This window comes from Columba livia, chromosome 11, assembly GCF_036013475.1.
Source record: "Columba livia isolate bColLiv1 breed racing homer chromosome 11, bColLiv1.pat.W.v2, whole genome shotgun sequence".
NCBI lineage: Eukaryota > Metazoa > Chordata > Aves > Columbiformes > Columbidae > Columba > Columba livia.
Window position 1 is genome coordinate 18,507,250 of NC_088612.1, and position 16,739 is coordinate 18,523,988.

General features: G+C 39.9%; 1 protein-coding gene across 10 annotated transcripts in view; it reads left to right on the top strand.

Moving 5' to 3' along the window:
• SCAPER (S-phase cyclin A associated protein in the ER) overlaps window positions 1-16,739 on the top strand; it is a 154,137-nt gene that overhangs the window by 118,073 nt on the left and 19,325 nt on the right. For all 10 annotated transcript variants that reach the window (XM_065076208.1, XM_065076203.1, XM_065076206.1 and 7 more), the window contains 3 exons: window positions 2,184-2,339; window positions 11,715-11,952; window positions 14,957-15,106. In XM_065076208.1, the coding sequence (XP_064932280.1) occupies window positions 2,184-2,339; window positions 11,715-11,952; window positions 14,957-15,106 (544 nt within the window). The remainder of the gene's footprint in view (window positions 1-2,183; window positions 2,340-11,714; window positions 11,953-14,956; window positions 15,107-16,739) is intronic.

Genomic DNA, 16,739 nt, shown 5'->3' on the forward strand with positions numbered 1-16,739 from the left:
CTTTGCATCCAGGTGTGAGTGTAAAGGAAGGTGGACAATGAACAAACACGTTTTGCAGGTGTCAGGCAGACTGTAGAGATGTTCTTAGGGAGAAGGGAAGAGAATATTGTGCCTTTTTCTAGTCATCATCTAGCAGTATCAGCTCTATTTTATTCAGTTCTTCCTCTCCCTCCTATTTCTCAGAGAGATTTCTAGCACTCAGCATTTCTCTGTGACTGTGATATATCTAACACCCAGCTCTGTTCCTGGAATTATTCTGCTAATGAGAGCTTGCTTATCACCTGTATGATCAGGTGGATTCCTTAGATCAAAATCAGCAAGAAACCTAATGCTGGTAACCTTTCATGTTGCGAAACAGAACAGACAAACCCGAGCAATGAGTGTGCAATTAATAACCTTTGTGCATCTTTAAGTGTTTTTACCTGCTATACTTCAGGAGCTTTAGAAATCTTCCATAGTGCAGTTAGACTTCTTGCTTTATAGCCATATTTTTATTCTTAATCACTTTAATTGCTTCCAAAAGCCTTGTGCCATCAGGGTAAACTTTGGCAGAAGGTCTAGCTTCTAGCCCTGAAGAGAGATTAGTCTTGGAGCAACAACATTGTCTGAAAAGTTGACAGGTTTTCTTCCCTGATCTTAAAAATCCTTGTTCTTTCAACATCAGACTGTAAGACATGTGAGGGAGTAGTTATTTTTAATAAATACTTGTACCGCTTCTGTGACAAGCATTATTTAATCAGTATTATTTATTTACTAGAATCAATATTATTTAATAATGTTACATACTTAGTCAAATCAGAGTGGTCTTGACAACAGCCACTGATGTTCCCGTCTGAAGGAGCCTACACTGTAAGGGGCAGTCTGTAGCAAATAGACTTGACAAGCAAGTAGATAGAACAGCTGAGGGAATGGAGTAATATTAATAACAGGATGGCTTACTGTAAACTACCAATGTAAAAGCAGTGAATCAGTTGGTGGTGTGTGATAGCAATTGGTTCTCCATGTCTATTAAGTCAGATGGAGGCACAGGACATAACAGCAGTTCTTCTAACAAGAAGTTTCTCCCACTTGGTAAGACTGGAGGAAAATATGAAGAAAATGAGAGGGGAAAGTGAAGAAGGGGGTGGTTGCAGTGGGATATTTGTCTCCATAAAGGAGGCTCATCTTACATAAGTCAGCAGAATGAACAGCTGAGACTGAGTAAAGTCTGAGAAGCTGAATGTTTGTGGTAGGAAAAGGAAAGTACGTGAAGCTAGGTGATATCAGCAAAGTGACGGTTGAAGTGGGGTTGATAATGCTCCAAGTATGAGAGAAGCATGAGAGACCCTGATGTGGACAGACAGATCTTGGTACAAGGACAAACAGCAAATTTTTTGGCATAGGTTTCCAAGCTATTTGAAAATTCAGAGAATAAACTTCAGCAGTAGTGACCTGATGATCAGCAATGATGATCTGATCTACTCTGACAATAAAAAGGAGGAGTTTTCAGTTAAAAGAAAAAAAAAAAAGTCACAGTCACTAGCATGGTTTTCTCTGCCTTGAGTTTTGGTCGAGCTCTTGAGGACACTTTCTGATCCTGTTCCTTCCGTACTAATGGTAGAAGGTTGTCACCTGCATGTTCTGTTAGTCTCTTCATTGTTGCGTATATTTTAGAAAAGAAAAAAAAACCAAAACAAAATAAAACCACCAAAACAAAACACCAACCTACAACAGCTGGACAGTAGTTAAAATGTATGTATTGCAATAAAACGTTATCTGGGTAACATCATTGTCTTCTTGAATTAGTGTGTCCTACAAAGTTTATCTCTTCATGCTAAAAAGAAATGGTGCTGTTGCAGAGCTATCAGGATTATTATAAATCACTGAACTATGGCAAAATTCCATTGTCCTTCTAGGACTATGGTAAAATAAACATTTATACTCATCGTTCTTGTGCAGTATAATACAAATTCTCTTACTGCAGACAGATCTCTTAACAAAGACTACTGATAGTTACAGAGAGCCGGATCTGAAGTTATTGTAATTTGAATTGTTTTATTGAACCCTTTCAGAAAGAGTACCTAGGCAATCACAACCTGCATTTTATGTGGTTTGATAGTAGAGGAGTGGAAATTACTTCCTTTTCGACATTACCAAAACCAACATGGGACTATTTTTTAATACAGTTGTTCCTTTGTTTCTAGTTATGTGGTGAACATAGGACTGATAGACAAGCTGTGTTGCTGTTTCGTCTCTGTTCAAGGCCCTGTGGATGAGAATCCCAAAATAGCAACTTTTCTACAAAATGCCACAGCAGTGTTGCATGGAATGTGTCGGCTGTGTTTTGCTGTCAATGGCAGGTAGGTGCACTTGGTCGGTCTTCTCTAACCTGTTCCTGAGGCAGCAGCCACTACAACTCTGTGCCAACGCTGCGTTCATGGAAGCAAAAGTTCTGAGCAGGCTGGTAAAAAGAACCGTTCTTAGTCACACAGTAATAACCAGTAAAGAGGCAGTGCAGGACATTCACTCTGCTCACCCTTTCATCATTGAACTGTAATTAGTTACCTGCACTGAGTCTTGATTCTTGTAAGTCATTTATCAGAATTACAAACTTTATCTCCTTTACTCATCATTACAGAGGGGGTTTTATCACTGCTAATTTTTAGTGTCCAGTCCTGAGGACTCCAAGAGGCATTTTATTATCAGCTAAATTCAACTCTTAATTGATTTGTCTCTAGAGCAGCTGAATTCAGTTCCTATTCTTTGTTATGCCACTGTTAGTAAGGGAATGATATTTTCTATAAAGAAAAGTATTACTACATTTGTCAAGGAAATTTCTAATGCAAAATGTTTGTTATCATAACCTAGTCAGGATTGTGGGGAGTCAGCACAAGGGATGTGTCTGCCAGCAAATCCAGACTTGTATTCTGTACAGCACAGGACAGCCTGACGCTCTGAGAGACAAAATTTCAGAGCTTTGGGGTGCACATATGAGAAACTACCACCATTAGACTGTCAAACGTTTCAGGAAAAGACCAGGTTTGACAGAACTTCACAGTGATTCCTGAAGGGTAAAATGATGCTAGGGTTGAAAAACTAGACTCGACAAAAACATAAAATAAGAAACAAAGCTGTAGGTAAGAGCTGTTGCTGCTAACCTAGGGACAGAGGCACATGGAAAAAGAACTGCAAGAAATATGAGCCCAAACGGACCATCCCAACTTACTGAAATTTCCCTTTCTGAAAGCTGCCAACTTGGCATTTTACATTCCAGGAGAGTACTGCCAAAAGTCAAATACATACAAAAAGAAAAATCGCCCTTCTCTTAGTAGAATAATAGTTCTAGCTATAAGACTGAGTAATGCAATATTCGCACTTTCTAAAGCAGGCACATGCTCCACCCAAATAGTAGAGATCTTTGCACTCCAAAATAATACAGCACTATGCAAATACTTCCTTGAAGAACATCTGTCTTTTGTAGCAGAAGAATAATTTTGGTGGGTTGAGCGTTTTTCTTCACAGTTACACCAACAAGTGTCTGATCTTACTACCTGCATATAACAGCAACGCTTTGGAATTTATCCAAAGGTACTGATTGTTCTCAATTTCCAGGTGGAATTGTTCATTCGAGCATGAAAAGAAATGAGAGAAATGAACTTGGAGATTTCAAAACTGTTGTCTTTCACTTCTAGATCAAAAGCTTTGGTGTAACTGATTAGAAGGGCAGTTTTAAAGTAAATGTCTTTCATCACCTGAGCCTTCTCTCATTTAAAAAGTGAATGCAAAGTGTAATTCTGTCATGTTACAGAAGTCCTTAGAACTCAGGGTGATTTAAATGGAAAACGGTATTGCCCAGCACAGATTAAGGTGGCAGAAACAGAGCTCAAATTTATTGAATTCTTAAACATGTCACAATACAGTAATACATGTTGTGTGATACATGATCTGCAGCACAAAAGGCAGCCTCTCTTTGTGAGAAATACAGATGCCTCTTTCATTCGTGGTAAATAGCAGCAGGAGGCAATGCAGCCTGTCCTGTCAGAACCCAGCATTTCTCATTCTCCAACTCCATTGATACGTGCTTGAGCACCAAACATGCCGTATTATACTCCTCTGTACGTCAGAGTAAGTAACCACTCTGATCATAAAACTTCTGGAGTTGGTACTGAGAGGAAAAGAATTCTGGTAAGTACTACCAGTGCCCTGACACTGTAGCATGAGAAGGAAGTTTTGCCAAAATAGTATCAGTCTTTCACCATTTTTGCAAGAGCAATTCTGAATTGTTCTTTCTATGTATCCTCCTGTATAGAATGTTTCCAGGTTGGGAACTTCTCTGTGCTCCTCAATGGTGATCATGGTGGACACAAAATTAATGTGTTTTTTTTCTGATAGAGTTGTGTTTTCGTACTAAATGCGTCAGAGTATTTCTGCACAGTGCTCTTTATACTGTGTGCAGATCTTAGCGGGCTGTGCGCTGAGTGGCAGAGTGGGAAGCTGATGGGACAGCAGACCATGGGTGGCAGACACACACCGACCACCTCCAGGCTCCCAAACCGCCCAGTGTCCGCAACAGTGAAATCCTTGATGAGCTAGAAAGGGCCAAGTACGGTGTGATCCTCCTCCTTTGCTTTCAGACACCACCAGGCTGCTCTGAACTTCACTGCAGCTGTGAGCTGTGATATCCCCAGAGGGCCAGAAGTTCAACACTCCGTCTCAGGCTTTGAACAATTAGGAGGTCCTGTCCTGTGGGTACAAAGTTTGTTAGGCCATTGCTGGAGCTCTGGTGTAGGACGAGCTGTCAATCCAGACTTTCCTGTCTTCCTCACAGGAACATTTCTTAAAATTCCCAAATTTAGTGGAATGTTTCTAAACCAAGCTCTGAATTGATACTCAGTGTTTATTTGGACAGTTACTTCATGGAAAACAATTCTATAGGCAGGGAAGAGATCTCAGTTAACTGCCTTCCTGCACATACCTATACATCAGGCAAAATGTCACAACAATAATGATTATGAGAGAATAGCCTCAAATTGTATCACGTAAGTATGTCAGCATTAAGTATTAAATGAGGTCATTGGTCTATATAATGCAGATTATAAAATTTTAAGACAAAACTAAGATACTTTTTTCATTCTTGTGGCAGACTTAGAAAAAAAAATTCCAGAATCTTGAGTTAAGCACAAAGGAAAGTCTTGCTAATGTAGAAACATAAATTGGACGATTCGCAATTTTAATGTCATAAAAAGATATTGAAATGAAGGAAACCATTCTGAACATATGTTATATCTTATTATGAGAGAGGGATTTTCTTTTCATTAATGGTCTAAGTCTTTAAAAAGATTTAACTTTGATATTGATCTTCTCAAGTGATAGTTTGTGGTGCTGGCTGATAAATGCTAGATTGATTCTTTTAATTGAAGTTTTGCTGTGGGTGTAATGGCACATTTTCCAAACACTGTGCAATAAGTGTAAAATAGAATTTGTTGAAAATATTAGTGACTTGTAAACCCATGTGAACCTTGTTTTGTTAAGTTTTATGCTCTTATCTGTTATAAAGAGAGAATCAGTGAGTGTGACTTGAGACCTATTTTTCTTATGCTATCTTGCATCCATTACTAACAATAGAGATGAGAGCTCCTTTCTCTCTGGGTTTAAAAAAAAAACATGTATGCTTCACTATTTTTTTGCTCACCATTAAGAGTAACAGTAGCCAGAATTGAAAACAGATATGTTTTTATTGACCTGAAATAAAGCAAAATATTAAATAGACTTTATACAGAATAACAGTGTTTATGTAGCCTTATAAATTTTTCTTGCAGTTTTTATCCGGTTCAGATGTCCAGCAGCAATGTTCAGGACGCTAGCCTTGCTTTCCAGAGTTTATTATTGTAACTATGAGAGACAAAAGGCCTATTTTGGGCCCTTGAGTTCTGAAGACACCTATGGAGCATGCTTGGCTTGTAAACACCAGACAGAGAACACTGAGCAGGCATGGAAGGCAAGGAGCGTTAATAAAAATATGGCCATACTGCCCCAGTTCACCCGTCCCTAGACGCAGGAGTGAAGACCAAGTAAGACAATATATGACAAGTGCTTCATCAGCCTAGCAAGGATCTTGCTTATGTTCCTGCCTTTACCGTACTGCCCAGCATTCATCAGGCCTATATCCCTTTTTCCCTATAAGTCTCCAGAACTAAGATATCTGTCCAAGAAATTTAGTTGTTACTGCATGGAGGACTATTGTTAATGTTTTATTTTGCTTTTGCCCATCAGTATGAATGAAGAAATTCATATTAAGCACAGAGTCAATGCAAACAGCAGGAGGAAGCTGTCGGCAGGAGTGCAGGGCAAGGGTTAATCACTGAGGAGGAATGTTCTGGGCAAGGTACAGTGGACTAGCAATAACGCAGACACAAGGAGGAAAGGGAGTTACAAACAATAGGCCCTCAAATCATGTAGCTTCTTGGGACGTCAACTTTTTCAAACTTTTGCTGTTTCCCTGATGGAAGAAATGTCTGCAAGCTCCTTCATTAATCTAGGAAAATAGAACGTCATAGCAGTACAGTAGCTAAATTGTTACTGTTATACGTTATCTCAAAACAGTAGTGGAATACATATAAATCTGTGTCAACAGCTAATGAAGTTGTGGAATACAAACTGCAGTGGCAGAAAGCTGCAGATATATAGGGTCTGATCCCGGAAAATAGTGACTTGTCATGTCACAGATACGTGAGGAAGTGGGCTGGTCTGTTTTCAGTTTTATTACGGTAATTAAGATAATGTCTGTTTTGGCTGCTGGCTGGTGAATCAGATGCGAGTCTGTCTGAACACTGGTTGTGCTTCTAACCACTTCCAACAGACAGCAGGTCTAGCAAGTGCTGCAAACTGACTACAGCTTGTTCTTGAAATTACTAAAGGTTTTGAATCATCGCTTTTACACAGTACTGTGATTCCTGGCTTGACACTGTGAATTATAACAAGGTCTGACAGGTGCTAAATACTTCTTTAGTCTTCTTTTATTATTATTTTGTCTCTTTATTTTGACATCTCTTTCTAAATAAAATAATTTAGAAGCAAAAAGTGCAGATGATAGTTTTAAAATCTTAATAATAATGATAATAAAGAAGACTGTATTCTAAGCCTTTTGAAAACTCATGTTTCCATTTGGCTCCATGTTTTTAATCAGGAGTATATATTTCAAGTACACAAACATTATAATGTATACCCTTAGAGAGGCTTGTCTGCTTGTTAGCTTAGTCGGTTTTTAAAACAATATATTCTCAGATATAAACAGTTTGCTTATATTGAAGCTTGGAGAAATTGTAGTTTTATACTTGTTCTGCAGAGTATGCTGTTTCTCATCAAGTTGTATTGAATTCCTGTTTTTAATAAATAGTGGTGTATTTTAAGCAATGAAGTACCACTGTTTAGTATCTTTCCTATGATGGATATATCCACGTTTTTAAGTTCTTAAACCATTTTTGTAAGTCATAAAGCCCGTACCAATTCCTGAGACTCCTTGATGGCAGAAGCTGAAAATCATAATGGCAGCCAGTAATGAAAATTCCCTGCATTTCATTCAACTTTTCTTTTTAAGATCCTGCAGGTTGTTTGACTGTAATATAAATGTTTGCCTGTTTTCCTGTGTTAAATATAGAGACCTGCTACAGTTTGAAGGCCTATCTGTTTGCCCAGCTATATAAGCCAGTGTAAAAAATCCTGTGAGTCTTGCTTCCGTTCAGTGATGGATTGAAGGGGGTTTGTCCGTACTGACTGTTTTACTTTGGCAGCTGTTGCAGGCACAGAGTGAGCTCTCAAATTGGAGAACTAGACAGAGCCGCATCCGTAGGAATCTCTTCTCTTAACTTTAGTTCCTTAAAACCTAAGTTTCTTTTGTGACATTGTCATCTTATGATTTCAGGGTTTTTACTTCAGGCTGTGTCCTGACAATTAGCACTGAATTTTCACTGGCCTTCCCTCTGGGGTGGACTAAAAATCCGCTAAATGTATGAAATCCACTGTTGTACAGTCTTGACCACAATCACTCAAAACAGAATACGCAAACGTTCATGCTTTATTTTCCGATATTTCATATACATTTTTTGTTCTGCTTTAAAGCCCACAGCCAGTATGAATAACATCTTTTACCTTTTTATTGTAAACATTTAGGCTTAAAGTGGTTATAACTGACAGTTAAAACCAACAGGAGCCACTGGCCTGATCACATAAACATTAACTGTAATATAGACAACATCAAAAATAAATGTTTCTAACCTCCTTCAATCCACCAAACCTAGCAGACAGATTGTTTTATTTATTGTGTTTTTAAGAACAACTTTGTCCTGTGGTATAACTTTGAAATTCCTGGTCTTTTCTGTGAAAAAAAAGTAACGCTTGCATTTTGAATTATTTTACGATTGCCTTTTTATGTATATTTTGATTCATTCACTGCTCAGAGCAGCACAAAATGGTAAAAGGATTTCATCCAGCACTGTAAGCTTTTTCATATGGAATTCTTTAAAAATAATGATGGAGTGAGAGTTGAAAGCAAGCTAGCTTTAACCTTTGGTAAAGTTAGTCAGTCTTCTCATGGCATATAGTCACCAAAAAATTCTGTGAGGTATCATGTACAGTAATTAATTTGGGGTTATCATTTGACTGGGGTGGTTTTTTCTGTTTTGCACTGTTGAAAAAGCTAAGATTGAAACCAAGAAATACTAGTTGGCAGAGGAGCTGAGCTCTCATGTGATACTGTGGAAATAAACATTCAAGTTACTTGAGTGCAGCTAAGTGACGGTTAGCACATTTTGGCTACTGCGTGCTGCAAAATAAATAATTGGGCATCACAAGCTGGTTTAAAGTGAGGAATACTAAGGAATCCACAGCCACGCAAACCCAAGAGTGGACGTGGTGTTCCGGAGCTGTTAGCTTGCCCGCTGTGTGCGGCCGCCCGGGCTGGTCTGCGCTCGCAGCAGGTCCAGCGCCAGCGCTCCGGGGAGCTGCGCGGCAGGAATCTGCGCTGGCACGGCCAGGTGAGCTCAGGAAGCGGCACTGCTGACTCCGTTCAAACACACTCACTTAAAAGACCACAGAGCTTCAAAATTAAGATTTTGGGCACGGATTCCAGGCGGAGGAAAAGGAAAGTAATGCCATAAATAGTTGTGCAGCGTAGCTCCACCCAAAACAGAGCTCTAGTATTTTTTTGTACTTTAAAAATTCTTTGTGGAGTAAATGCTAGGGTCGTTATGAGTGTTACAAAGCAGCAGCTGAATGTTCGTAGGTCATCTTTTGCGGTAGGTAAGTGGCATCAAATCATAATTTTAATCATGTTTTAAATTTACTTCAGCTTGTCTTTCAAATGCTATTACATATATTTTGAGGGAATCCTAGGCCGATGGCCTTCTGAAGTGCTGCTGCAGCTGGTTTTAGGGCACAGTTTCTCTGAGGATTGTAAGAAGCTCAGTTGGCTATCGGAGTATGAAACAAACACCCCGTTTTTGGCACCTGTACAATAAGCTCAGACATGTTCACCTCCAGCTGACTCGTTGTGAGTGGCTGACCACTGACTGGCAGAGAGAGCTGTTGTGGGGGTGACTGGTGGTAATGGGGTCACTGGTGTAGCAATACAGGCACTGGAAAAGAGGCGAAGTCGCTCAGCAGCCTCGCTGAATAAAGCAGCCAGATGTTGCTCATGTTTTCAGTGCCCACTCATGCTGCCTTACAGAGAATTGTATTAACGAGAAGATGCATAGATACTCGCCTTGAAGTTTGCTGTAACTGCAAAGATGATGTTTCACATGACTGGTGCTCTTTCTTCTCTGTAAATATTGAAGCTATATTTGAAGTTGGCCCAGTACCAGGGTGTTCTTTGGGATGTGGAGAATCCACGTTGGTTTTCCTGCTTTGCCTGTTTCTCTCTCTTTCTCTTTGGTCCAAGAAAACAATGGTGTGCTGTTACAAATAGAAATTCTCATTGAGAGATGACATGTGAGTTAGTGCTTTCTTACCTGTTTTTTTTGCTTCACTAGAAAAAGTGAGAATGACAGAATAAGATGATGGTCGCCAAAACCTGGTGGTCGCTGAATTTGTCGTTTAGTTGCTCCATTGAAGACAAGTGTCTATGTCAGAAAAAGGAGGATTAGTTGACCTGCCGTGGATCTGTGCTGGAAACTTCCCTGGGGCAGAGCGCTGTGTGTACCTGAGTGCTGCAAAGGCTTCTGATGCAGACACTGAAAAGGTCATCCGGAGCTGTTCTAGTCAAGGAAAAGCTCCTTACTGATTGTGGTCGACAGGAATATTCTGAGCCCTCCGAGTGTCCAGTTGTTTCTGTGTTCAGCTGAGGTCTTCAAAGTTACAGCTTATTTTAGAAAGTGGTTCTTGTTTCCACTCTTTTCCCGTTTCCTCTGCTTTTAGTTGCTATGAAAAGGAAAGAGACCCTCATCTAATTTGTCCTTTTATAACATTTTCTCATATCGCCTGTCATATTTTCCTTCAATTTTAAAAAAATAATATACAGACTCAGTCTTTGTGGTCTTTTTTGATATTGACACATTTCTTTTTTCTTCCTTTTTTTTTTTAACATGGAAGCATAATAGATGACGTAAAGACCGGATTTTGATGTACCGTATTTTCAGTGTTACTGTTCACTGTATGTTAATATTTTAGCGTTTCCTTTGATTGCCAGTGTAGACTAATCGTATTTCCATAATGAAGTTCAAGTGATTTACGTGATGGATTCGAATTAGAATTCAGAGTATATAAAACTTGTTGAATTATTTTCTGTGCTTTATTTTTTATTTGCCTGCCTTCTACACATTGTTTAACCTCCGGAGTAGTGTCAGTCTCTGTCTTCCTTAGTAGCGACTGTTCTGCATCGTCATCTGGGTGATTAATAACGTGAAAAAACAGAAACAGTACAAATTGTGGAGGAATTATGAGAGTTTGAATGTGAGAAGGGAAAGGGCATCCTGACTTGTTTGCCTCTCTATCCTGATAGCCTAGATAGCCAAAATCCTTCTCCGTTATTCTACATGCATACCCAAAAGATACCAAAGAAACGTATTTGCCGTTTGCACAGGCTTTGCTGGTTTGCCTCGAACATTTCATACTTATTTGTGCTTTGCTGCTGTTTGGTCTCCCATAATAACATCTGACTGAAATAAGCAGTGTGTTTTGTTAACTGCTCGACCACTTCATTCTGAAATTCCTGCAGAACTATTTGATTAAGATCATCTGGTCCTAGTAACTTATTTTGCTACTTAGGTAGGCAGTTTGTTCCCGAGCCTGCAGCCCGTCAGCGAGGCACTGAGAGGCTCCGGGGAGTTCTCCCACCTCTGCTGGCTGCTGCGGCAAGAAGGAAAGATGGGTGTAGGCTGCTGAGCGGGACAGAGCTCGCATGGAGCCCCTAAGGCATCCCCAGGCTTCCAGCTTTAAAACTGTTGAATTTCTGCATGGTCTCGCGCTGGTATCACGCTCCCAGTTTGGGAGCAAAGACACCAGGATGTGCAGAGAGATATTTAAAGATACAGCTGCAATTAAAGAGAGATGGTGCCCTGATTATTGAAAGTATTTTCTGGAAATGTTGTGGTTTCTTGACACATTAGACATCAGGTTTTTTCATTTTTAGCAGTTTACTGTTTTTCTGACATTTGGCTTATCAGAAGTACTGCATCCTGGGCAAGTGTTCTCACCGAGTGCTGCTCTCCTCCTCAGACGGTTTAATGTTTTTTTGACAGATCTTGGAACATATTTGATAATACACGTCAGGACCCCACAGGACTAACAGCAGTTCTTCAGTCTACGGATCTGGTTGGAGTCTTGCATATGCTGTACTGTGTTCTTTTCCACGGGACGATTTCAGATCCAAACACAGCCAGTCCCAAAGACAGCTACGCCACGAACACAATCCAGGTTGCCATTCAGAGTTTACGTTTCTTCAATAGTTTTGCTGTTCTCGATCTGCCTGCCTTTCAGGTAAAAGATGTTTTAAAACTTTTGCTTAGCATGAAAATGTTAATTGCTGACTATACTTTCAGACTGAGATTTGTTTTTAAGATCTTAGTTGTTGAAGGAACTTTCACAATTAAATGTTGAGGGTGTTTTCATGCTGAAGATTGCTAATTATTGTTATTTCCGCTGTATAGCCATGCAGCCTATTTCCTAACAGCTATGGCAAATGAATTTAAGCAAAAAGTAGGAATTCGGACTGTGCTAGATGCTGAATCCCATCCATTATTTCTTCTATTTAAAACCCCTCACTTTTAGCAGGGAAGTGCTTTCAGTTCACTTACATTAAGATTGTGCACCTGAAACTGAAAATCAATTCATATCCATTTTTTAATCCAAGTAAATTATATTGTCTAGAAATTGGAAGTTTAACTTTTCATAATTTTTTTGTTGAAAAAAATCTCAAAAAAATCACATTTTGAGGCTTCAGAAGATGTCTTTTCTTATGTTCTTTTGTGAACAGATATCTAGTATAAATGACTCATTTTGACATACAAAGAAAATACAAATATTAGTGTGTTTCTCAGATAAATTGGCAAAGCTGTTGTGTTGTTAATATAACACACCTGTCAAAAAGCATTGCTTTGCAGAACACGTTTAGCAGCATCAATCTTACACAATTCATAAGAATAAGTTTCTGTTTCATTTAATATGTAATTTGTATATAAGTCGTACCACACACTCCAGCTGAAATGCATTAAACTCAGAGCTTTGCATGAGCAAGAAATTTAGTATACGGTATAAGTCTCCTTCAGTTCATATTTCTTGACTTTGATTTTTACTACATTTAGTATCTCTGATAACAACAACAAGCAATTTGCACATGGCAACACGCATCTCTATAGATGCAGTTGCAGGATCCAGTCCAGTCATGGTGCTGTGGGGTTTTTTTATGAAGCACAGAAACTCCGATATTTATTGGAGTTTCATGTAAAACGCTCTTACACGCACCCATTAGCTCCCTTTTCTGTCTGTAAATCAAGGTGTATCCAAATAGTTCTCTCCTACAGCTTAGCTCTTGGTTCCAGACTGGCTGTTTATTTGTTGCAGTGGGTATTACAGGTGTACACCAGGGAGTAAGACTTGAATTGGGGCAGTTACATCTCGTAGGAGGACTGTGACAAATAGCACCGGCTGAAGGGCTGTTCTACTGGTACCTCAAGAAACAACTATTAGTTTTTAAAGCATAAGTTTCCACACACGCTGTCTGCGTTTATCCCTCTACTAACTACCGTTATATATGAGTTTTTATAGCAAGCCATCAGTATTAATTCCCAGATCCTGTGATCTGCATTAGTTTGTTCTACATAAAACGCTGCAAGATAGTAATTGTTGCAAAAAGAGTGGTAGAAACTAACCAGTGTGAATTCCTTCTTCAGTTCATCCATGCAAGGCTCCACTCAGGAAGTATCCGCTTAGCTGCTGTACTGAATTGTGGGCGTAATATCGTTTGTGATGGACAGACACGCTCGTGTAGTCTCAGCAGCTATCCCTTTCCATGTATTAATGGGATTTGTTTCTGTAATGTTAAAAAATCAACGTGCACCTGAGGCACTTTGCTGTCCATTCTGCTAGCAGACAGCAGAGGGAAAAAGCGTAGTTTATGTACTGTCTGATTACTATCTCTAAGGAGTAGTTCTATCATGTAATAGTAGGACTATAGGATAGGTTTTTTTGATTAACAGAAGAGGTCTGGTATTCTGGAGTTTGTATTAGCACAGATGGCTCATGGGTATATATTTCATTTAATTTGACAGTCTAAACAATTGAAAGATGGTAGTGAGAAACAACGCAGGATCCTGAGCTGATATTAATTCTGGTGAAAAAGGAAGCATAGTTTCCTTGAAAAATTAGTTTAACTTTTATACACAAACTCAGGTGCCCTTTGACCTGTTGTTATCAGGGAAGGTTAAACCCAGAGTGCCAGGTCACAGCATGCGTGGACAGCACTAATTGAATAAGGGCGGACCTAAGGACACGGCATTTACATGATGTAAAGCAGGAAATGGTGGCTGTATTGTGCGTTAAAGTTTGAAAATATACTAACGCTTGAGGTTCAGCATGGCAAGTATCCACAGCTGAGTCGGTTTTAATTGTCAAGGATTCTGCTTTTGCTGGGCAGATTTGGAGTATGCTAAAACTAAACTACGTTACAGACTGAGACGTATGTATTTGTACTTCACACAGGCTACAAGGTATAAAATCAAGAAAACTCTCAAATGAAAGAGATTTTCTCACAGGTCTGCATTGCTGTTTTCTTAGAGTTAGTAGACTGAGTAGACTGTCGTGCTCATTCCTTGTGCTTTAGTTTTCCCCTTTGACCTTGTGTCGCTCTGTCTGTTTGACATGTTTATTAAATAGAGGCTGTAGGCTGCACAGATAAAATCTAATTCTGAATCTCCACATTACAGCAATTTGCCTACTTTTAAAAAGCATCCCAAGAAGCTTTGCAGCTGAGTCTTCTCTACTTTTGGATGTTTCTAACTTTTTTTTAATGTTTGAAAAGCCATTATTTGTTATTAATCTTTGTATTCCATTCAGAGCTTGAGTTATTAATGAGAAATGCATTTTGCTCTTCTGCAGCAATGAAGATGGTTTGGTTTCTTTTGCATATTACTAAGAAATATTATTAGCATTAAGTTTTCCTGGAACATGCACTGTGTGTCGAATGAAACAGTCAACCTAATGCTACACTGAATGTCAACTAAGCAGAATCCAATTTTTCCTGTGTCCTTCTGAAATTCAGATGTATTCTTATTTTTGTGGCTTTTAATGTTATAATCCAGTTGTAAACGGTAAGTTATGGAAATAAAAGAGCTGATTCTGTCCTCCTCCAAAGTCATCGCAACAAAGAACATAGTCTATACTTTGAAAAAAAAAAAAAAAGGATGCAGTCGATGTATGTGTAATTCACACATTTTCTACAATATACTGCTGGACTGTAATTTCTGTTTCTTGGCCTTTTTTTCAGTCTATTGTGGGTGCTGAAGGACTGTCCCTTGCATTCCGGCATATTATCAGCTCTCTGCTGTCGTACTGTTCCCAGCATACCTGTGAAGGATTACTACATGAAGTCATTATCTGTGTGGGCTATTTTACTGTAAACAACACAGATAATCAGGTAAGGCAAATGGAAAAGGGGATCAGAAGTTATCAAGGGCATATTTAGTCATGGATCCCTCAAGGAAACTAATCCCCTCAACATTGTTTTTGAAGCATTTGGGATTCCTGTGAGCACAAAATATATGCGTTTGCAAAAGAGAAGCTGAAGTTGCATCTTCACTCAAAAACATTTCATTTTATGTGGCCATAAGCAAACTCCTTATTTTTATGCAGTCAGAGATGCTGACATTGCATTGACTTTAACCAGCCTTACTGGCTGCCAAGATCTTCTTAGCAACTGACATTTTAAATTCCAAGTTAATTTTGTGTCAGGTTGGTCGGGTGGCTGTGGTACCCAGGTAAGCCCTCGTAAAGCCAGGTAAGCTAGTCTGCCGTGGAGATGTGCTCGGATTCCAATGTAGCCATACCCCTGGTAGCCAGGGCCCTCTCTTAAGTTTAAGCCGTTCTTGTCCTTGAATCTTTTTAGTAGTAAACCAAATACTCTGTCAAACAAACAGTGGAAATTCCCCTTTAGCTTCCTTGCTCGTTGTCCACTTTTGTCAGTGGCCTTTGTGACTTTTCATGCTCGCTTATAAAATAACACAGACACAGAACTTAAAAAATATTTCAAGTATTTTGGTCTTAAAAATCTCCGACTTTGCTCAGCTTGTATGCAGCATCTCAGGGTGTATTGGGCAGGGTAGAAATTGGCAGCAGCTCTTTATTTTTCAGTGTGTGAACCTGACCCTGGATGCGTAGAAGCGGTGTTATGGTGCCTGCATCTGTGGTGTGATTCAGTTGAATGGTGTGTTTTGTGAAGTTACTCATCTTGTTCTCTCTCCATACTTGTAACACCTGGTTCCTGGTTTTGTTCAGCTTCTGGGGTGGGAGTTCAGGACGAGGAGCTTAGTGCCCTCCGTTAAGCTGACGAGCAGAAGAAAGAAGTGTTACAACTTGTCAGCAAAGGTTTAGAGAAAAGCTGTCCGATAACATTCTTAAAATCGGAACGTCACAATATCTTAAAGCTGACAATGCTGTCAGAAGTATTATATCATTATATAGCAGAGTTATATAGTGTTGTTTCTGTGGCTTTGGCCACAGCCAGAGGGAGGACCCTGCAGCCTTCCTACCTTGTGCAACCAAATCCCACTCAGGATCTGGATCTGACTGCGGGCAACGCTTTTTAATGTGGTTGTTTTGAAAATCCTTGTGACATTGCTGCCATTTTCTTATTCCCACTGCGACACACCGGTCGTGCTGGCATCCAGAAGTGCCAGCAAACGATGTTGTCTTTTCTCTGCCGTCCAAAAATTTCCTTTTCTGGCACACAAGTATAAACAGATGTGATTCATTGCGTGGAGGACTTGCAGCTATAAATGTGCCAGGAATAGCACAGAAGAGGGATTTCCCACCAGCGATGTCAGCGCGATCTGTGTAGCGCCTGTTGGTGCTTACGCCCTGGGGTGAAGGTCCGACCCCGACCAGCAACCCCCGACCCCGGCAGAGCTGCTGGGGTGCTGCCGGCGGGTGGGCAGGACACCAAGGACATGCCCGGGGTCCGTCTGTGGGTGAGCAGGACACCAAGGACATGCCCGGGGTCCGTCTGTGGGTGGGCAGGACACCAAGGACATGCCCGGGGTCCGTCTGTGGGT